Source organism: Sceloporus undulatus, chromosome 3 (genome assembly GCF_019175285.1).
Source record: "Sceloporus undulatus isolate JIND9_A2432 ecotype Alabama chromosome 3, SceUnd_v1.1, whole genome shotgun sequence".
Classification (NCBI taxonomy): domain Eukaryota; kingdom Metazoa; phylum Chordata; class Lepidosauria; order Squamata; family Phrynosomatidae; genus Sceloporus; species Sceloporus undulatus.
The window spans coordinates 164,304,140-164,326,904 of record NC_056524.1 but is presented as its reverse complement, the minus strand read 5'-3'; the positions used below and the strand labels follow the sequence as shown (position 1 = coordinate 164,326,904).

At 37.8% G+C, this 22,765-nt stretch overlaps 1 protein-coding gene across 10 annotated transcripts in view; it reads left to right on the top strand.

Moving 5' to 3' along the window:
• Positions 1-22,765, top strand: part of ANK3 (ankyrin 3) — a 284,245-nt gene that overhangs the window by 168,532 nt on the left and 92,948 nt on the right. For 7 of the 10 annotated variants that reach the window (XM_042458759.1, XM_042458764.1, XM_042458761.1 and 4 more), the window contains 5 exons: positions 15,293-15,391; positions 15,519-15,617; positions 16,916-17,011; positions 18,978-19,050; positions 19,222-19,284. In XM_042458759.1, the coding sequence (XP_042314693.1) occupies positions 15,293-15,391; positions 15,519-15,617; positions 16,916-17,011; positions 18,978-19,050; positions 19,222-19,284 (430 nt within the window). The remainder of the gene's footprint in view (positions 1-15,292; positions 15,392-15,518; positions 15,618-16,915; positions 17,012-18,977; positions 19,051-19,221; positions 19,285-22,765) is intronic. The other 3 variants (XM_042458766.1, XM_042458765.1, XM_042458769.1) reach the window with 1 other exon arrangement.

Sequence of the window (22,765 nt, the reverse complement as noted above, 5' to 3'; positions counted from 1 at the left end):
GTTTGGATGATATAATACCTTTTCAAAGAAGAGGACATTGCTACAATGTCTGCAGCTATTTTTATTGCATACTTGTATTTATTTTTCCACAGACTTTTGGAACTATTTGCTGAGGGTAGTGTGTGACTAAAACTATGCACATTTAAAACCTTTTGCTGAAGTCACATCTGTACTGTCAATATAATTCTTGTGCTGAGAAGACTTTGCCCAAAAACTACAGTCAGTGCTCAGGGTGGGGTGGGTGGAAATGAGTTGCAGCTACTTGGTACCTTCAATACATTCTAAACCTATAAATATTAATATATTAGTAGAAGCTGTCCCCTTTTACAAAGTTGTATGTGTGTCTGTTTGCATGTACAGTCGATCCTTCTTATACACTGATTTTTTATACACGGATTCAAGCATCCACGGTTTGAAAATATTTTTTAAAAAGTATAATTTTCAAATATCAAACCTTGATTTTCCATTTTTTATAAGGGACACCATTTTGCTATGTTATCATATTTAATGGGACTTGAGCATCCACGGATTTTGTTAACCACGGGGGATCTTGGAACCAAACCCCAGCGTATAACAAGGATCCACTGTATCTTCAAGTCACCTGTCGATGTATGTAGAAAACCAATTTCATAGGGTTTTCTTAGGCAAGAAATACTCAGAAGTGATTTTGACATTTTCCACTTCTGAAATCCACTTATTGTACCTGGCATTCATTGGCACTCTCCTATCCAGGTACTAACTAGGGCTGACCCTCCTTAACTTCCACAATCAGTTGGGATTTGGTGCATTCGGGGTATTTGGACATTATCTCAGTTTAAAAAGCTAAGATATGAAGAAAAATGTTGATTATGGTCTCTACCTCATGTAAAGTAGAAATTGGAGAAGAGACTTGGCCTTGTAAAAAATGATCAGCAGAAGATGGGTTGTCTGCATAATTTTCCTCAATCAGCCCATCCTTTGTTTGCTATGTGTGTGTATGTGCATGTTTGTGTGCACATGCAAGCAAGTTTTGTTTCACAAAGGGGAAAAACTGTGGTTATAATCCTATTGGGTAGTTAGACTGCTTTGTATTCATGATCCCTATGTATCCCCTTGTTTAAGGGATCCCCTTGTTTAGGAAATACCTAGGACTGTGAAAGTCCCCCAATTCCCACTTACTAGTTAGCTGCTACTGCATTCAATGGGGGGTTCTGCTCCTTAGTTGCTAGGGAAGCAGGTGACTGACACTCTCCACCTTTCCTTGTGTAAGTAATCTCAGCTGCAAATGGAGTAGCAACATGGACCTTGTTTCTATCTGTCCCAGTTGTGATAGCTCATATGGGGAAGTGGGAATATCAGTCAGTTGCTTCCTGGCAACAAGGGAACAGAGCCCTTTCAAGAGCAGTGGCTGCTGATCAGTAGATGGGGGCTTGGATTCATTACAGACTATGGTTACATAACAACTCAGTGCATAGAGGATTCTGGCCAACAGTTTTACCAAGAGACATTTTGCACAAATTATGGAAATCTTGGCAAAAACAAATGCTTGCTGTCTTCTTCTGGAGGTGAGAGATCTCATGGAAGTTAATGAACTCCCAACACAGTGTCTTGTTGAAAATGAGTCATTTGATTAGATTTCTTCACATCCTCACTTGCAACCCACAATTGTATTGTGCTGTATTTTATTTTTCTCAAAGCTGGGACTCAAGTGGCTTATGTTGTTTCACAAAGGCATGCTGTCTGTTCTTAAACAGGGGAGATTGGGCAGGCTCAAAGGGCTCTCAGAAAATTATGAGGTATATTTGTTTTAAAAAACCTTCTGGATTATCCTGGCATAAGTTCATGATTACTCAGCTAAACCATCTAAATTTTTCAGAAATATGTATGTCAGGAAATACAGAGCAGCTTCCCAAAATGCAGCCCTCTGGGCCTTTATCATACTCCTTGTGCTCTTCTTGAGTCATCTAGCCTTTAAATAATCCTGATTTATATGTCCGGAAAGCTGGGAGTGGGGGGATTTCCCAGCCTTTTCTTTTTTCAGCTAAATAAGCAGGGGGGAAAGTCTGTCAATTGGCAGTCTCCCCAAGATCTTCATAGGATACACATCTGCATTAAGAAAGTCAAGAAATCCGAGTAAATGGATGTGGCTGCCAAATAAAAAGCTATTTGGCAGTGAAGCACACTGTCTAATTGGGAAGGAAAGGATATCCTATTCAGTTCTTCTAACAGTGCAGACATTTGGGGAATTAGTTTTTTATTGTACTGTTTTGACATGGCTTAACAATTGCGGATGCGGGTTTCTGGTGTGGTTAACTTTTTCTTTTAATGCAGAGCTGCTTCATCCCAGAACATCCATGGAGCAGCCTGCATTGTCATGACCCATCAGCCTTTGTTTTCTTGATTACTGTTCTTCATTGTACAGGACATTGTTTCTGATGCAATATGACACAAGATGGCTATGGGGAACAGGGAACGTAATGGCATGCCTTCTGGAGTAGCCTAGTGGCTGTCTCAGTATATCTGTAGTAGAAAGGTCAAAGTCTTGAATTGCTCTTGGGGCGGCAGGTGCCTTTTCTGCCTTTGGTGTTCTGAATCCTTGATGGAGGGAGATGACGTTGTGTCATCAATCTGCTATACTGAGCCCACTCCTTTTTTGATTAAACATTGCTTTTGTCTTCAGATCAGGATTTCCTGAATTCCCAATGGCTGGTGTTCAGATGACTTAAAACTGGAGGTATAAGCATCCCAAAGTGATTCGTTTTAGAAAGTGGAGAGAGTAGAATCTGCCTCCCTGTTAGTAGAGTACACCCTACTTTTCTCTGTGTGAGTCCCTGTTCTGGGTAGGCCCTCTTTGGGAGCTGGCAACAGAATGGGTCTTTGTAATAGAATGGTGAAAAGATTCATCTGCAGTTGATGTGGAGTTACAGCAGAATTAACACCCTGCAGTGACTGGAAAAACAGAGCAATTTGGAAATTCAAGAGACCACCTCTTTAATGGGTGGGTACTTTGGGCTAACATAATCCATTAATTAATGAATGTGATAAATTACATAGTAGTGTGTTGAATGTGAAGCCACTTAAAAACTCCCATTCAATTATCTTTTGGTTTTCTGTTGTAATGAAGAAGTGCTCCTTTCTCTGCCATACCCTTATGTAATCTTGAAATCCACTGGATCTGACAGCTTGCATATTTAGAGGGGGGAAATGCAGAAACAGCCCATTGGCACAAATAGCCCAAGTTGTCTCTTGGAACAGCACTGTTTTTAGGGACACCTTGCAATATTACAGTCGGTGTCATGCACATCTTTTGGTTCATTCTGTGGCCATGTGTGCTCTCGCTGATGTGTCATAGGATTGTCCCGTGAGCTACATGGTAATATTTTAGAATTACCTTAGCAGCTACATGATACTGTACTATATTGAGGTTCAGTTTAGGATGATTTAAATGTCAAAACCATCCTAAGCTGCACCTTTGAAAACAGCACCATGTAGCTGTTCTGAACAGCAAAATACCATGCTGGAGTAATGGTTTAATTGTCCCAGTTTCCTGTCTCCAGCAAAGAATAGTTTGGAATCCCAGTAGCACTGAAGAGGCTATTAAAAATACCCCACTACTTTTATAGTCACAATACATAATGCCCAATTGCAGAAAAAGTATTTGAATCTTTCTGCCATTTTCAGCATTACAGTCAATTTGCCTTACCTAGATTTAAATAATTTGAGTAAACTGAGAGTGGAATAATTTACACATGCACATTATACATGTCAACTGTATAATCAGATATTTAACTTTCACTTCTGGATAAGCCTTACAAACAAAACACAAAAACAATTTCCCCATCATCTCTAATGTATTGTCTTTGAGTGAAGTCACCTTATACAGTCAGCTTTTAGTCATTCATGCATAAACTGTACTTTAATAAGGGATCAGTTAAGTTCTGAGTAGATACTGTGTAATTTCTGTTGTGGAAATAGAGCCATATGTGCAAATAGAGCCACATGTTAAAATCAAGTATGGATGCTGTAATCCATACTAGTAAACCACAGTTAAGACTGTGTTGAGAATATGCATATTAATGCAATGTTCCGTTGTAAGCATGAGTTGTTTCATTCTAAGTTACATTCAATAGATAATGTTTGTGCATCAAAGTATGTGCCGTTCTGGTGATATTGTCAGCACTGGTTCTTTCTGTATTTGATGCACTTCAACATAGGAAAATATCAAATTACACTGACCTTCTTGTGAACTATCTCTTTTATGCATTCCCATCTCAACTCTACTAAGTAAGCATGTTTCTCAAGAAAGGAGAGATCATGTTATCGTCATGCTGGCTGATGGAGTAGGAAATGATAATGGCCTTTAAGGATAATTTGATAGTGACTGCCCCTGCTAGACCTTGAGGATACCCAAATTTCCAAAACAACTAACAACCAGTCTATTTATATAATGAAAAACAAATACCTAGAACATGGAGGTGGAAACTCCCATAATTATCTATAAGAATAAAACAATAAAGGCATTCAAACAGGCTTCTCCAAGAATCTTAACCCATTAAAGACTCTACCATGGCACACCTGTCAAGTAAACCTTCCATCTAGAATTCCTGTCAGTAGTGTTATAAGACTCAGCTATTTGGATCTCAGGATAAAGGAGGTGGAGAAAGAAGAATGTTTTAACCTGATGGCATTTCATTCTTTTATGGGTGAGCTTCCCCATCCTTGTTTTCTTAAACCCCCGGCCTCATTGCCTTTATGAGGTGGAGGGTTATCAAACCAAATATAGAAAGGAACATGTCTTTACAATGCCCAACATAATTCAGTATGTCACTAGATGTTTTAAAGTATCTTGGGGGGGGGGAATATATAGTGAAAGCAATGAGAATGATACAGCAGTGTACAAACAGAGCAATAAGAGCTCCTCTGGGCATAGTGGTTGTGCCTCTGTATTAGTCTTGCAATCACCTTCTTAATCCTCTTTGCAGTGCAAATTAACACAGACGCAGTGTAGATGAACATCCATGAACTGCCCACTGTGTCCCTATTACACTGTCATCTAAAGAGGACAGTGGTATGCAGCCCTTCTTCTAATTGGCTTGTTTTAGTCAGGGTTTTGCCTATAGCATTTTACCACACAGAATGAAATATATTTATCATTGAGGAGAGGAGTTATTTTGGTTTTCAATGTTAATTAAAGGTTGCACTGGGAAAAGGCGGGAGCAAGAGAGAATGGTGTGCTGTAATTCATGCACTTTTGGACTCCTTCACTAGAAAGCAGTCTTGCATGACTCGACGTCTGCAGATGTGTTAGATTACAAGTACCATCATCCCAGCCAGCATGGTCGTCCTGGCTAGGAGTTGTAGTCCTACACATCTAAAACACATCCATTGGAAAAGGCTGTTTTAAAGCAGTGCTTCCTAAACTATCTGAGGTAGGATATGGACAGGGTCTCTTTCCCAGTGTGCCAAGGACCAGCACCATAGTTGTGCTCATTGACTACAAGTGTTTCTTTCCTCGAAACTTGTCACAGACTGGTCCATTCCCTGGACCATCACTTTGAGTAACAGTGCTTTAAAAGATTCTGATGGTGTGAAGTCGAAGGCTTTCATGGCCGGCATCCATGTTTTTTTGTGGGTTTTTTTGGGCTATGTGGCCATGTTCTAGAAAATTTTCTTCCGGACTTTTCGCCAGCATCTGTGGCTGGCATCTTCAGAGAATGAAGATGGTGGTTTCCAATAGCATCATTGGGCTGTTCTGCCATTGGTTACAATTAAGGGTGGGTGAAGAGATTAGTCTGAATCACATTATCTCTTCCTACATATCCTATTCTGGACTAGAGTTAGCATTGGACACATTAGAAATGCCTGTTAATCGTGAACTATTGGTGGGAAACAATGTGATATTTAATAAGAGTAAACAGTCTTCTTGCTGAAATGCATCTGTGGGAAGCTGGAAGTTTGCTCATAGCAGAAGGAGGGGTATTTAACCCTTTCCCCTTATCCCTCCCAGATTCCTCATAAGGCTCCCGATGCATAATTGCCTTTGCAAGCCTATATCTGGAACACACTGCAAAGAGTTGAAGGATGAGGCAGGGTTCTTCTCTAGTTTGCCCTTTGCAGTATCTTCTCATTCCATGAGTCTTAGGGTGCATCTACACTGCAGAAATAATGTAGTTTTACATCCGTTTAAGTGCTGTAGTAGCTCCATCCTATGGAATTTTGCTATTTGTACTTTTACAAGGCCTTTAGCCTTTTCTGCCAAAGAATGCTGGCATCTCACGAAAGTACAAATCCCAGGATTCTATAAGATGAGGCTGTGGCAGTTAAAGTGGTGTCAAAACTGCATTATTTCTTCACTGCAGGTGAATCCTGACAGTATGTTCAGTGAATGTTAGCTGGGCATACGTAATTCTTATTGTTTTTAGGGCCCTGTATGTCCACCAACCTAGTGCTGACAGGTTGCTCTTGGCAAGTCCACCTAAACAACAGTGAGATCAAAATCTGACCCATACTATACCTGCTGTCTAGCAGTAGTGTCATTATTGTAAAAGACTCTCCTACACACAGACCAGCTACTCCTCCTCTTTCTACTGTTGCTGGGAAAGCAAGATTAATAATAATAATAATAATAATAATAATAATAATAATAATAATAATTTTTATAATTTGTTTTATTTATATACCGCTATTCCAAAGATCATAGCGGTGAACAGCAAGTAAGCTAATTAGCAAGTAAGCTAATTTGCCCCCAACAGTCTGGGTACTCATTTTAGCGACCTCGGAAGGATGCAAGCCTGAGTTGAGCTTGGGCCCTTTTGCTGGTCTTGAACTCGCAACCTTGTGGTTTTTTATTATTATTATTATTTATTTTAGATTTTATTATTAAAAAACATAATAACATACAATAACATACAATTATACAAACACAAGCATATATCATTTCAATCGTTTACAATTGTTTTCCTTATAGAGCATAGATTATTTCTAATTTGTATTCTTCAGTAGTTTTTGTCATACCTAACCATCCTATCTTCTTACTCATTACTCTTCTACTATCCTCTCCTTGTTACTTCCTTTCTTAAGTTCTTTTCTCTTTTCCTTTCTATCTCTTCTATCCCATTCTACCTTCCCTATCTTCCCTCTGTTACACTTAGCTACCTACTCAAACCTTCCACACCTACTTATCCCCTCTGCTTCTTCTTACTACTCTTACTATTTCTTCCTATACATTTCTTTCTCTTCTATCCCATTCTACCTTCCCTATCTTCCCTCTGTTACACTTAACTACCTACTCAAACCTTCCACACCTACTTATCCCCTCTGCTTCTTCTTACTACTCTTACTATTCCTTCCTATACTTCAATCCTCCATTATTTTATTCCCAATCACACTTTCTCACATACTAAACAATACGCACATATACTGACTTCCTCCTATCTTCTTCATCCGACCTGTTCATAATTATTGACTTTCCGTAACTCTTTCTATTTAGTGGATCCCAAATCCCTTTGATATTAAAATTTCACCAGTTATAGGTATTCTTTAATGCTAGCCGAGTTTGGCTCTCTTATTTAAGTGATGTTACCGCTATCTCACCCCAGTTTAATTCTAAAAACTTGATTACCTTTTCCCATTCATCCCTTCTCTGCTTTTTATTGGTATTTTTGAGTGTTTGTGTCAGACTATCCATCATTATGGCGTCGTACAGTTTTAGTATCCAGTCTTCTATAGTCGGACAGTTTACATTCTTCCATTTCTGGGCAAAGGTTATTCTAGCTAATGTAATTAGATAATACAGGATTTTCTTTTCGCTGCCCTTCATCTTGTCATCCATAATGCCTAACAACATAGTTTCGGGTATCAATTGTATTTTTTTTCCCATTATGAGGTCAATTTGACTGCTTATTGACTTCCAAAATTTCTTAGCCTCCTTACATCCCCACCAGCAGTGATAGAAGGTTCCTATTTCCTTTTTACATTTCCAACATAAATTATTATTGACTTTGTATATTTTTGCCATTTTAGCTGGAGTTATGTACCAATGATAAAACATCTTGTAATAATTCTCTCTCAGGTTTTGTGAGGCTGTAAATTCATAATTGTTTTTCCAAGAATTCTCCCATTGTTGCAGGGTTATTGGATGGCCTATCTCTCTTGCCCACTTTATCATACTCTCTTTCACTGTCTCTTGTTCTAGCTCATATGATAGTAAGATTTTATAAATTTTCCCAATTAATTTCGAGTTGTCTTCTAGCAAGAGTTTCCCTAGATCTGAATCCCCTTGTGTTTTTACTACTTTATGTTCTTTGAGGTCCTCTTTATATCTTGAGGCAATTTGGTTATATGCAAACCAATTAATTCTCCAACCCTCTTTATTCAGTTGATCCCTTGATTTTAAAACTGTTTCTTCTCCTTCTTCCCCCAGAATATCCCTGTATCTTATCTACTTATGGTCTATCACCATTTCCTTCCTATAAAATGCCTCTTGAGGTGAGACCCAACCCTCAATGTTTTGAAAGATTCTGGGTTTGTATTTGTTCCATATTTTAATAAGGGAATTTCTAATACAGTGTATTTTAAAGGATTTGTTAGATTTATCCTTCCCATAAATTAGATAGGCATGCCAACCGTAATTGTTGCCATCCCCTTCAATCTCTAGAAGGTTTGAATTCTCCAACATTATCCATTCTTTAAGCCACAAAGGTCCACAAGCTTCAAAATATAATTTAAAATTTGGTAAACCTAGTCCTCCTTTGATTTTCAAATCCTGCAGATTTTTGTATTTGATTCTAGGTTTCCTGCCCTTCCAGATGAATTGCGTCAGGTCTTTATCCCATTCCTTAAATGGTTTGTCAGATGCTATAATAGGGAGCATTTGAAACAGAAATAAAATTTGAGGTAATACCATCATTTTTATACTGGCTATTCTTCCTGTAATTGATAAGTTTAATTTATTCCATTTAAGTAAATCCTGCTTTATTTTTGCCCATGTTTTTTTATAATTCATTTCAAATAAACTATTTAATTTGTTTGAAATTTGAAGTCCCAGATATCTCACTTTCTTCTCTATTTTAATGCCTGATTTGTCTTCCAATTGCCTCTGTTCTCTCTCCCTCATGTTCTTGATTAAAAATGCTGACTTTGATTTGTTAATCTTACAGCCTGTCATAGCACCAAATTTGTCTAAAATTCCCATAATCAATTCTATATTTCCAGTCGGATCTTCCATAAATAAAATCAAATCATCCGCAAAGGCTCTGGTTTTATAGCTCTGATTTTTAATTTTTGTTCCCTTAATTTGGTCATTTGACTTAATTTCTTTTAATAACAGGTCCATTATTAATAGAAATAAAAGAGGGGAGAGTGGGCAACCCTGCCTTGTACCTCTTTTTATATCAATGAATTTAGATTTCTCACCATTTATTCTGATCTGGGCTTTTTGATCTTTATATATTTTAGTTATCCAATTAATGAAATTTGATCCAACTTGGATTTTCTTTAGCACTTTTACAAGGGTATACCAATTCACCGAGTCGAAGGCCTTTTCTAGATCAATAAACAATAAACCCAATTGTTTATCATTGTGACGCTCGTAGTATTCTAAGATGTTTAAAAGAATTCTTGAATTGTCTCTCATAAATCTGTGTGGGAGGAATCCCCTTTGATCATTATCAATTATATCTTTAAGACAAGATTTTAAACGATTTGCTAAAATTGTGGCAAAGATTTTATAATCGTTGTTCAAGAGTGATATTGGACGATAGTTCATTGGTTCCAAATTATTTTTCCCTTCTTTTGGGAGCATTATTATTTCCGCTTCTTTCCAGGAATTTGGTATTGTCTCATTTAAGGCTTTATTCATAATTTCTTGTAGAATAGGTCCCAATTCAAATTTGAATGTTTTGTAAAATCTCGCCGTTAAGCCATCATTTCCTGGTGATTTCCCTAGCTTACTAGAGTCAATTGCTTCCCAAATTTCTTGTGTCAGTATTGGTTGATTTAGCTGTGATCTATGATTTTCTGTTAGAATTCCAATGCTCGATGAGGCTACGTATTTTCTAATTTCTTCTTGTTCTATTTGATTTTCTTTATAGAGGTTTTTGTAAAATTCAACAAAGACTTTTTTGATTTCTTCTTGTTGAGTAACGATCCCTTTGTCTGAGTTGATTCTATTGATAGCTTTTTTTTTCTTTCTCCTTCTTTAATTTGTAAGCTAGCCATTTCCCAGTTTTGTTTGCATGTTCAAACCACTTCTGTTTCGTTAGTTTAAGTCTTTTATTTAGTTCTTCTGTTGCCTCCAATTCTAGTTGTTTCTTTATCATTTTGATTTCTCTTTGGGTTTTCTTGTCTCGCGGGAATCTCTGCAGATCCTGTTCCTTGTCTTTAAGTAGATTGTTAAGTTTCATTACCTTCTGTTTTTTCCCCCTCTGAACTCTTATATTCCACTGTGAGAAAAAAACCCTGATCACTGCTTTACCCGCGTCCCATACCATAGATAGTTGAACTTCTTTATCTTTATTTTCTTTTAGAAAATGTTGGAACATTGTTTTAAATTCTTCTACAATTTTTTCGTCTTTCAAAAGCTCTTCATTCAAGTACCAATTGTTAATCTTGCTACTATCATTCAAATTTAACATTATAGGGTTATGATCTGAAATGGTTCTGTTTAGTATTTCCATTTTCTTGACCTCTGTTAGTAGATTTTGTGATACGAGAAACATATCTATCCTTGATAGTGATTGGTGTCTGTCAGAGAAGAAAGTAAAACAGTTCTCTTTGGGGTATAAATGTCTCCATACCTCAGTCATGCCGCAATTCTCCATTAACCCAAAAAAACTTTTTGGTAATTTCCCTTGCGTCTCTTTAATATGTTTACCTGACGATCTGTCTAACTTAGGCTGAATTACTCCATTAAAATCTCCCATCACCAGTATATTCTCATAGTCTAAGTCCATTAGTATCTTTTGTAGCTTATTATAAAATTTATTTTTGTTGTCTTGGGGGCCATAAATACCTAACAAGAGGCATTTCTTCCCTTTCCAATAGATTTCAATTCCCAAGTAGCGGCCATCTTTATCATTAAAAAGATTTTTCGATTCAATGTGGTTTTTAATGTAGAATATAACACCTCTCTTGCTTTGATTGACGGAAGAAATATATTCTTTACCCAATTTTTTGTTTCTAATCAATCTAACATCTTTAGTTCTTATGTGAGATTCTTGTAAGCAAACAATGTCTGACTGGTTTCTTTCGAGAAAGAGAAATACTTTGTTTCTTTTTTGAGGTGAGTTAAGGCCTTTTATATTCCAGGATAAGATTTTCATTGTTTACAATTACAGTATAAGCAGCAGATGAACAAATTATCAGTACAACCATGTAATGTAAAAATAGAAAAGGTCAAATTTTATTGAATGAAACATCGATTGGGGGACAGAAAGGATGAACAGATCAAAAATGTTAGGTGAGTCTAAAATTTCTATCACATTAAATAAAATTCTGTTGAATATACTGTGATTTATTAGTACTCTTAACATTTTTATTTAGGTGGGGAGATAGGGTTCTGACACATTTTCCTCTTAGGTATTACTCATCAATTCTATAATCTTACATTATTATTCCCCTCCTCCTCCCGCCTCCCCTCCCCCCTCCTTTTCCAAGTCTTTGTGAATTTCTTTTAGAAAATCTCTAGCTCTCTCTACTGAATTGATTCTTATTTTCTTCTGCCTCCAAAAAACCTGAACTCCTTCGATTTCTTCCCACTTGAAGGGGATCCCATATTTCTTCAAGATGTCAATAAGGAAATTGTAATCTTTCCTCCTGCGCAAGATCTTCCCGGGAATGTCTTTAAGAATCAAGATTTCTTTACCATCAACCAAAAGTTTGGCTTTGTAGCTTTGTTGCAAGACAAGATCCCGTGTCTGCTTCCGCACAAAATATACAACTACGTCTCTTGGTAGTTTCCTTTGTTTAGCTATATGGGAGTTTATTCTGTAGACACGATCCAGTTCCCAAAGGAATTGGGCTTCGGGTTCTTCAATAAATTTTGCAAGAATTGGAGCTAGTTCTACATAGAGATTTTCGTTAGGTTTTTCGAGCAGACCTCTTAGTTTAAGACAATTTTCCCTTTGTTTTACTTGAAGTTTAAGAATTTGTTCTTGATCTTCTAATATTTCATTCTTTACCTCCGCCATCTTCTTATCCATTTTCCCTGAATGGGTTTCTAGATTCTTCAGTCTCTCGTTTACTTTACTCATATCTTCAGTTAGTTTGTCCAAACATTTTCGCATTTCATTCATTTCCAACTTTAACTCGCATTTAATTTCTTCACTAGCTCTAAAAATATTTGCGTTTGTTTCTGCCTGCAGCCTTTTCATTTCTTCCATCATGGCCTCGAATGTATCCGTAGATTTAGATTTACGCAACCTTGTGGTTTTGAGTAAATGGCTGCAGTACAGGCCTTTAACCACTGCGCCACCAGGGCTTCTTGCTGGGAAGAAATCAAAGGCAGGGGGGGAAAGGGGGGCAAACACAAAGAGCAGGAATATAGAAGCAGCATAAGTCTTTTTTTATAACTCTTCCATCCTGTTGTCATCTCAGTACTAAAGAAGACACTATTCCAAAGTAATGCAGGGAAAACATAGGGGAAGAAAAAGGATGGAGGGGCTAGACCCTATACAAAGGGGGTATACATCTGATGATTCTATGCTGTTATCTGCTTGCCCCCACGAGACCCATTACTCTTCTCATTCCACTCTCCAAAACCTGGACTTGCCCCCACAGCTTCGTTGCACTTACTGTATTTCCATAGCTGTAAGGGGCAAGCTACAGGCCCTATCCAAATGTGTGAAATAATGAAGTCCTCATATTTCCCCCCTTGTTTTTAAATGAACAATGGGTTTGGAAATCTTGCTTCTTTGTTGCTACATTTTTATTGTTTCCTCTTCAAGCTGTATAGGCTGGTATTTATTGTCAGCCCCCATCTCCCGTAACATTCCTGTGAGGTAGGTAGAAGTAAGAGGAAGGTGGCTGGTCAAATAGATCAAAGTCTGACTGTTCCAGACATTCAACTTTCTTTTCTTAAATCACTCCAACATCAGGTTAAAATGTTCTTTTTAAGAAGTACTTTAAAAACCATTGTAGATTTTGGGACAGTTTAAGAACTAGTATACGCTTGATATTTTAAATGGTTTTGATTTTTAAAATATGCAATTGTCTAACTTTCTTCTTTCATCTTTTTTGGCTTAATGAATTGGGGTTTTTTTTTCTCTTAATGATTTATACATTGCATTGATTTTTTTTTATAGAGACAAGCATAAAAAATGTGTCCAGCTGCACAGTTAGTGTGTGAAGGTGAAATTGTTGCACTCAGCTTTAAAAATAAAAATAACAAAGAGCATTATACCCTCTAGCTTTGCTTCATATGCCATCCATTTCCATTATGAAAGTCAAATGTCTTATTTTTTTTTTCAGGAAGGAAAGGGCACACATTAATAGCATGACTTCATCAAAGACCTAATCTGATGAATATCTTCCCTGTATAACATTAGGGTCCGTACTGACAGGCCAAAATAAAGCTGCTTTGGGTCACTTTGGGGGTATGCTGTTTAAATGAACTGGAACGTGGCTTTGGTGCTGCTTCCGGCCAAAGTGACCCAAAGCATACCTCTAAAGTGACCCGAATCAGCTTTATTTTGGCTTGTCTGTATGGGCTCATTAGGCTGCATACATCAGGAAAAGCTATGGATTGCTCTCAAAGACATGGAAGTCCCACTATATCTGATAGTCCTGTGAGAAATCTATACTTAGGACAAGAGGCTATGATTAGAACAGAATATGGAGAAACAGAATGGTTCCTGATTGGCAAAGGGGTCAGGCAAAGCTGCATTCTATCACTCAATTTATTCAACTTGTATGCAGAAGATATCATAAGAAAAGCAGGCTTAGACTTGAAAGAAGTGAAGATAGGAGGAAAGAAGATCAACAATCTAAGAAGTGCAGATGACACCATATTACTAGTGGAAAACAGCATAAATTTTAAAAAAATACTAAGGAAGGTCAAAGAAGAAAGTGTAAAGGCAGGCTTAACACTGAACATAAAGAAAACAATGACCACAGACGACCTACACAAATTCAACATAGATAATGAGGAAATCAAAATAGTTAAAAGGATTCCTGTACCTTGGATCAAACACTGATTAGAATGGAGATTGCAGTCAAGAAACTAGAAGAAGACTGGGAATGGCAACGGCAGCTATGAAAGAACTAGGTAAATGTAAAGGTATACAACTAAGCTCTAAAGTCAGAATCATCCAAGCCATTGCATTCCCCATCACCATGTTCGGATGTGAAAACTGACAGAAAGCTTTCACATCCGAGATGTGGTGCTGGAGAAGAGAACGGAGGATACCACAGACAGCCAAAAAGACAAACAAATGGGTCCTTTGATCAAATCAAGCCTGAAAACTCACTGGCAACCAAGATGACGAAAATTGAGGCAGCCTTACTCTGACCACATCATAAGAAAGCATGACTCACTAGAAAAGACAATAATGCTATGGAAGGTAGAGAGCAATAGAAAGAGAGGAAGATCACACACCAAATGAATGTATACAATCAGGGAAGTCATGGGCCTAAATTTACAGGATCTAAGCCAGGGGTTGGCAACCTACAGCCCGCAGGCCAGATCCAGCCCGGCGAGGCCTTGGGACTGGCCCCAGCCTGGTCCTGCCGCCAACTGCCACCCCCCGCCGCAGCTTCTGCGCCACTCCAGGCGCCATTTTGAGTTCGGCCCCCCCAGTTGTCTGAGGGACAGCAACCCGGCTCCCAGCTCAAAAAGGTTGCCTACCCCTGATCTAAGCAGAGCAGTGTAGGATAGAGGATCTTGGAGATGTCTCATCCAACGGGTCACCATGAGAGAGAGCAGAATCAAGGGCTGTTAACGTACAGCACATAGAATCATATATGGAACATTCTTTTTCAGATTTGCATCTGATCAATTTATCCTTATACTTAACAGGTTTTTCTATGCATTGTATTTGTGGAAATTGGAATTTTAAGTATAAATGAAAGACACAGAGAAATGTTCACCAGTGAGTGAATGCTCTCTTTTGTCCCTGTGTTGCTTTGTCAGGGCTATTCACTGAAATGTCCACATAAATCAATATTGTGGCACAAGTGGTGGTGAGTAGATACTTCCTTTAAGCACAACAGCTTGACATGACTCATGGTCTGTTGCCAAAAAATGAATTATATTGTCCTTCTAAACAGATATTCATTCATTAATTCTCCTCTCCCTTTCTTTTTATGTGTGTTTCAGATGGGATATACACCATTACATGTTGGCTGCCACTATGGGAACATAAAGATAGTTAATTTCCTCTTGCAGCAATTTGCAAAGGTTAACGCCAAAACAAAGGTGAGATTTTACCCTTCTCTCATATCCTTCCCTCCTTAGTCCTTTTTTGTTGTGTTTGTTTGTGTTTGTTTGTTTGTTTGTGTATGTGTATAACAGAGACACTGTTTCTGTTTTCTCTCCTGTTTAGAATGGTTACACTCCTCTGCATCAAGCAGCTCAACAGGGGCACACCCATATAATCAATGTCTTGCTCCAGAATGGTGCATCACCCAACGAACTCACTGTGGTAAGAGAGATGTTTTTCTAACCTTTCTTTCCCTCTAGTATCTACTGTACTTACACTTTGAATTATTATATTGGTTTTATAGAAGCCCTTTAAAGGGAGGAAATGATGGAACTGAGTTGATAGACTTTGCCCATGTCCATATATGCCTGCATACTTTCAGAGACACTGCCATATAACAGAAGTCATGCATTTTTGCTTGAGCCATCACTAACTGAAAATAAACTTATATACTTCCCTGAAAATAAAGTTAGAGAAACAGTTCACATCAGTTTTCTACAAGGAGTAAACTCTACACAGAGATTGCTTGACAAAGTTGTTCCCAGCTTATCAATGTACCTAACAGTAGTGGCCTTTAACTCTGCTCTTCCCCATTCCTGGTCTGGAGCAGCTTCACATTTAAGACTCATGAGCAATACACATACATATACTCAAACAGAGACTGAAAGAGAGGAAGAAAGAGAGAGGTCATCAGACCCAGTATTAAATTGTATTTAATAATTTTCTATTTATCTTAGAGAAGAATTACTCACTATATAGCAATCATGCTTTTCAATAGCAGGCTGATGAACTCACAGTAATAACTCATTGTGTTGGTTGCAGGGAACATGGAGGTGGATGTGCTACAACCATGGCAAGCCTAACTGTTTGAAAGAGTTTGAAGTAGCTCTCAGATCACTATACTTCATGCTCAGGAAATATGTACACTAAAAGAATGCATACTATAAACAAAGCCATATAACATTAGACACCCTTCCTAAGGAACTCTTGAAATTCTAGTCCTGAGTTAGGGCAATCAAATCATCAAAGTACAGTAGGATTCTCTTCCGGAAGATCATGACAGTTCAAGAGGGATACAGAATTAATAGGACTTCATAATGTGGATAAGACCTTAGGAGAGTCCTAGAAAATTATGTTTTCCTCACTATTCCTGCCTACATTGAAGAAAGGCATGCACAATATTGTATCTCTGAGTTTAGAATTAATTCTGTAATCCGGACTTGTTTCTCACTCCTTGTGTTTCTTGTACATAATATATTAAACAATGATTGCTTCCTTCCAAAACTTGTGTTCTCACTTCAGACAAATTTTAGCAGGGGACATGTGGATTTGGGAGAAGAAGCATGTCTTTGGTTTTCCATCTGCCTCCATAAACATTCTATTTACATCCACTAACAGTGGATGTAAGCACTAGTTAGGTCATGTTTTATTGAGTGAAAGCAAGCTGTATGTCTAGTTACCTCTTTAGCTGAAGACTGTATGAACATTTAAAAAGGGTAATTAACTTTTCTGTTGTCTAGAATGGGAACACTGCCCTTGCCATTGCAAAACGACTTGGTTACATTTCAGTGGTTGATACACTAAAGGTAGTGACAGAAGAGACCATGACAACAATTGTAAGTATGGCTATATTTCAACAGTGAAAGCAATAATCAGATTTTTCTTTGACAGAGAAGTGTTTGTTTCAGAACAATCAACCTAGAAAGTAGGTGGCAACTTGTCCAAGATGGATATGTGGGGAATTTGTTAGATGCCACATATGCCCCTCCAAAAAAAAAAAAAGTTTCTGAAACTTATTGTTAGAACTAAATTTGAAACAAGCTGCCAACTTCTGATTTAGGCTAACCTCTCTTGTTCTGAATATTTAGCACTGTCTCCAGCATGATTTCTCTTCTGAATCCACATAGCATTATTTATTTATAATTATTATCATTTGAATAGGCCATAGGCCATGGCAAAAGGGAAACTATGATGTCAAGTGACTACGTTTCAAATAAAAACTAGCAAATATCTCAAGGCAAATGATGTATACTGCAGTTAGTATATGTAGAGGCCTATAGACAAAAAATTGCTTCATTTACTTCCAGTTGGTATTTCAAGAGCCAGTGTGACATAGTGGTTTAGTGTTGGACTAGCCCTCTCACCAAAGTACAGTAGAATTCTTTTCAGGAGAAGCAGAGAGTGATACAGAATCAGTAGGACCTCATCGTGTGGATAAGACCTTAGGAGAGACACTCAGCCATGGAAACTCACTGGGTTGCCTTGGGCATGGGTCACACTCTTTTAGCCTCAAAGGAAGGCAAGGACAAACTCCTCTCAGAAAAAATTCTGCCAAGAAAACCCTGTGATAGGTTCGCCTTAAGATCGCCCTAAGTCAGAAATAACTTGAAGGTACGCCACAGTAACAAATTTGAATTCTAGCCTTCCTCTTCTCTGTAGCTTGTAGCCATGTGTAGTTCTGCCCTGTCATCTTCCAGCCCTTGTTCCATGCCTACCCACTTCTCTTGGAAGAGGAAAGGATGCTTCTATGCACACTTCCCTGCCCCCTTGTGCCTATCAGCCAACTGTCTAAGAGTAGAATAGCTTAGCCAACATTGTCAAGCAGCACATGTAAATGAGTGGGTGGTCATATGCTCCCAGATAAGGTACTGGAGGACCCAATTTGAATTGAATGGCCTTGCTGGATCATGACATCATGTGACATTTTGAATACAACATAGTTCTTTGGTCATTATACTAATATTGTCTATATGGTACGGTACTTTAGTAATTTCATGGAAAGGAATTTATACCATATTGTAAACCCAGGTTTTTACATCTGTTAATGGTCTATGGTAGTCAATAGTATTTGTGTCTAGACCCATCTTATTTCACCCATTTTGTTTATTTCAGAAAATGAGGATCCAGTAATATACTCCTAAATTTCCAAAACTGACTGCAAAATTATGTTTAAAAGATGATTATGTTTGAAATACAAAGTACCACTTAAAGTCAAATAGCAGCTGCCCGTTCTTTAAAACAGTATGAAATAATTAAAACAGCAGATGAAGGAGAAACAAAATAATCTATTTAAATAATAATGAGTAACAATATTACAATGAGGAAAGTGTATTTTTACAATGATGCTTGTTATTTATTTAAAACCTGCCCTGTCGCTGACCTCTGTAAACCATTGAAGGATGCTGCTCTTTGATAAAGAGAAAGTTACATTAAATACTTTAGTGATACCAGGAATTTAAATATTTAAGCTTTGTATATTTTCTGTGTTTTATCCCCCATCCCCCATGAAGTGTTAGTGAACTGATGAAAATAATGAAGCCCTGGTGTAAATGCTTCTTCAGCTATGAATGCAAATAGACAAATCTTTTTTTTAATCCTCAGCCAGTCCCCTTTTGAAAATATCTAGCTAATAATACTGTCCTACCTTTCAACATTAATCTAAAAATTACTGGCACAATGGGTCTAATGAAGTGGTGTGAATGTTTAGGAACAGCAATTTTATCAACAGAACGGTGATCAAAACTACCCTTTTTCCTGTGAAAATTATTTGTGTGTTACATAATATTCTTTTGTCTTTAACAGACTGTTACAGAAAAGCATAAAATGAACGTACCAGAAACAATGAATGAAGTTTTGGACATGTCTGATGATGAGGGTATGTACAATAAAACTCCTTGCCATAAATTTAGGAATATGAATTTATATTTCTTGTTGATTTTGGTTTATGTATGCGTTAAAATTGTGATGCCTAAGTTGTTCTGTTGAAATCAATTTTTCCCACTCACCTTTATATTGACCTAACATTTTGTTCACTTAAATTGTGCAGTTCGTAAAGCGAATGCCCCTGAAATTCTCAGTGATGGTGAATATATTTCAGATGGTGAAGAAGGTATTTTTTAAACTTTCTTGTGGTATTGCAGTGGGCTCTGCCCTTCATCATTTTCACTTTCTATCCTAACTTGATAAATCAAAGCTGCATATACACTACCATTTTAGGGAGCTGTTGCATTTGAGGTGATAATCCAAAGGAGTTGACTCAACATTTCTTTTCAGTAGTCTATGTTTTTCTCTCAACCTATGTGGTATTCTAGCCCTTATATGATAAATGGAAAGTTGGTGGGTTCACCCACTCCAAAACCAGAGCTTATAAAAGTTGCTCTTGGACTAGAACCCCCAAAATACTTTGGATAGCATGGTTGCTCTGAATTCTGGGAGCTGTCGTGCAAAAGATTGTGGGAGATTTTTTAGCAAGCTCTGACTGGAATATTTCTGTCGCCTATATCTACTAATCACCTAGATCCATTGACCTGTTGAAGAATGAATAGTCTGCAGCAGGAAGCCTACACAGTGTGTATAAGCCTAATCTTCCACCTGTAGAGCTTAGTGTTCTGGTGAATAGAGAGTAGCAGGGCTGCATGATGAAGACATGAGAGAGGGGGCATCTCGCATGTCCCTGCTCTCCTCACTCATATCTGTAACTGTAGAAGGGCTAGAATACCTGAATAGAAATAGAGTGTGTGTGTTTGCACTTATTAAGGAAGTGCTTACATTTCTGACTGCAGTGGGACTATACCTTCTCCTGAATTTTCAAAATTGTGTCACCACAACAATCTTGAAAGATCATCACAGCAATTACCCTTGGTAATTACTATGACAGTTAGAAGGAAGTATTGCATCAAATTGCATGGTCTGCCCTCCAAAAGGCCTCCTATACTTTTCAGAGATGCATAGCTTGTTCTGTGCTATTGTGAAGGAAAAAGTCACATCTAGTGAAATTCAGCACTGAAAGATATAAAAGGCTTCCATGTGTCTCACTCCTGCCTTTGAAGGGCTAATACATCAGCAGGTTCAGTCCAGTTTAGAGTAGTTGGTCACAACTTGGAAAATATACTTTTTTAGACTACAGCTCTGTGAATCCACTACTGGCATAGCCATTGGGTATCTGGTTGGTGGATTATTGGAGCTGTAGGCCAGAAATAACATTTCCAGTATCTGAATTGGTAACACAATAAGTCATACACTGGCAATGCTGCATTACATGCGTATTGCTATATTTCAGTGGTAGAGGCTCTCCAGAGTCTCACACAGAGGTCTTTCCTATCTCTTGCTACCTGAGATCCTAGTATTGGTGATCCCAGCATTAGAACTGGAAACCAAATACATGCAGGTCATGTGCTATGCAGTGAACTGTGGCAGTTTATTCCAGACTGATTGATGTACTTACTTCAGTAGGTGGAATAAAAAATAACAACACTGATTATAGACTTACTTCAGTAAAAAGCACCAATGGTATTGGTAGTATATATGCAGCTGACTTCTTTTTTGACTAACATTCTTTAAGAATTCTCTTAGCAATAACTGTGCCTTCATGCACATTATACTCTTTGTAATTACTGCAATTGCTGAGGGTAACCCTCTGATTTCATCCAGATTTCTTTCTTCACCATTATAATCAAATTGCTATTAACTTTCTTCTTGGGGTATTCTCTTATGTTACTGCTGCTTTTGTGGAGAGGGGAGCTTGCATATTAGAATTTTAAATCAAACTGATGAGTATTGGTAGATATGAAAGTGCTGCAGGGAAAAAAAATTGACAGATGCCTATCAAGAAAGAATATGCTATGGGGAAAAGACTGTGGCACTGTTTTAATATCCGGTGTAGCAGGTTATGGAAAATTACTGATTTCAAAGGATGATGATGCAGGGTCCAAAACAAAAAGAGCTCTCATTATGGCTTGAAAAGAATACCCTCAAACTGATGTACTGTATTGTTACAGCTTAACAGCTGTGTTATGAAGAAACATCCTTCTTTATATACTTTTGACAATAAACGAGAGGTACTTGCTGAGTTGATAAATTGGCAGCTCTTTGTTGACAGCCACCTTGAAATGTACCTTGCATGATAACATTTCTGCAAGGTGGGAGGAGCAAGCTCCGGTATAGTGTTGTGACAAACCAATTTTTCTTCTTCTCACCCATCGAGAACTAAATGCAAATGTTTTTTTAAAAATATTCTTTTCAAAAGTCCCACTTTCAAAAAGTTATTTTTTCTGTTGAGAAGTATTTTTCACAGATTTCTCGAATGAAAATAAAAGACCAGGGAAGCGAACATTTACACTAATTTTCTGGCATTTCAAACAATTAACATGTCAAAAGGACGTTTGGCAGAGGTTTAAAGAACATTCCTCTGCTAGAAAAACCCAATATGAATGGTAGCTTTGCTTATGCAAAATACTCAAATCCTGGCCATCGAATTAAAAACCAAAATTCTTACTTGTTGATCGAGATGTGCTCATAATTTTTTCTCTGTAAAAAGCTTTTGAAATCTTTGAATAACAGATATTTCTTCTGTTTATTGAATTTTGACGAATATTCTTTACATCACTACTCCGGTATGTCTAATCTACTTGATCGGTCAAGAAAATAGGAAATTGGCTGAGGATGTTGGAAAGACCTTACTTGGATACTAGCACTACCTGTCTTAGGAGCTTATCATATGGAGCCTTACCATGGACAAAAGTTTGCTGGAGTGTTCCTGAAGCACAAAGGTGTGATAGCGTGTTGTGCTTCTAAAATGTCATTAAGGCATCCCACTTCTCTCCCTTCGACAAAGCGTTTGTGGAGCAGCCATTTTTGGAACAATGGAAGATCCCATTATTCACAGAATGGCCGCTCTTCGAATGCTTTGTTGATGGGAGAGAAGCAGGACACTTCAATGACATTTTGGAAGCATGATGTGCTATCACACTTTCGCACTTCGGGAACCTTTTGCCAACATTTTACCGATGGTAAATGCCTCCATGTGATAATCCCCTAAATGCACTCTGCAGTACCTGCTCAAACTGTACGCTTATAGAGCAGATCATTACAGCTTCCAGTGTTCTCCCTTCCAAAGGGGAGCATACCTTGAAAAGTCACTTCCCACATCTTGAAGAGGATGGACTGACTGTTATCAATAATGAACTGAATGAGGGCAAACAAGTTGAAACCTAATTCAGACGAAACAGAGGTGCTCCTGGTCAGTTGAAAGACAGATGAGGGAATGGGAGTTCAGCCTGTGTTAGATGTGGTTATACTCCCCCTGAAGACACAGATTCACACTTTGGTGTATTCCTGGACTCAGCTTTGAACCTGGAGAGCCAAATTTCTGCAGTAGTCAGGAGTGCTTTTATATATTTAAAGCAAGTGCACCAAATGTGCCTGTTTCTTGAGGGTATCCTATATGGCTACATTGATACATGGCTTAGTTACATCACATTTGTAACATACTCTATTTGTGGCTGCTTTTGAAGAGTGCTCAAAAACTTCTCCTGGTCCAAAGAGCTGTTACTGGGGTAAGCTATAGAGACCATACTAAGGTCCTGTTAAAA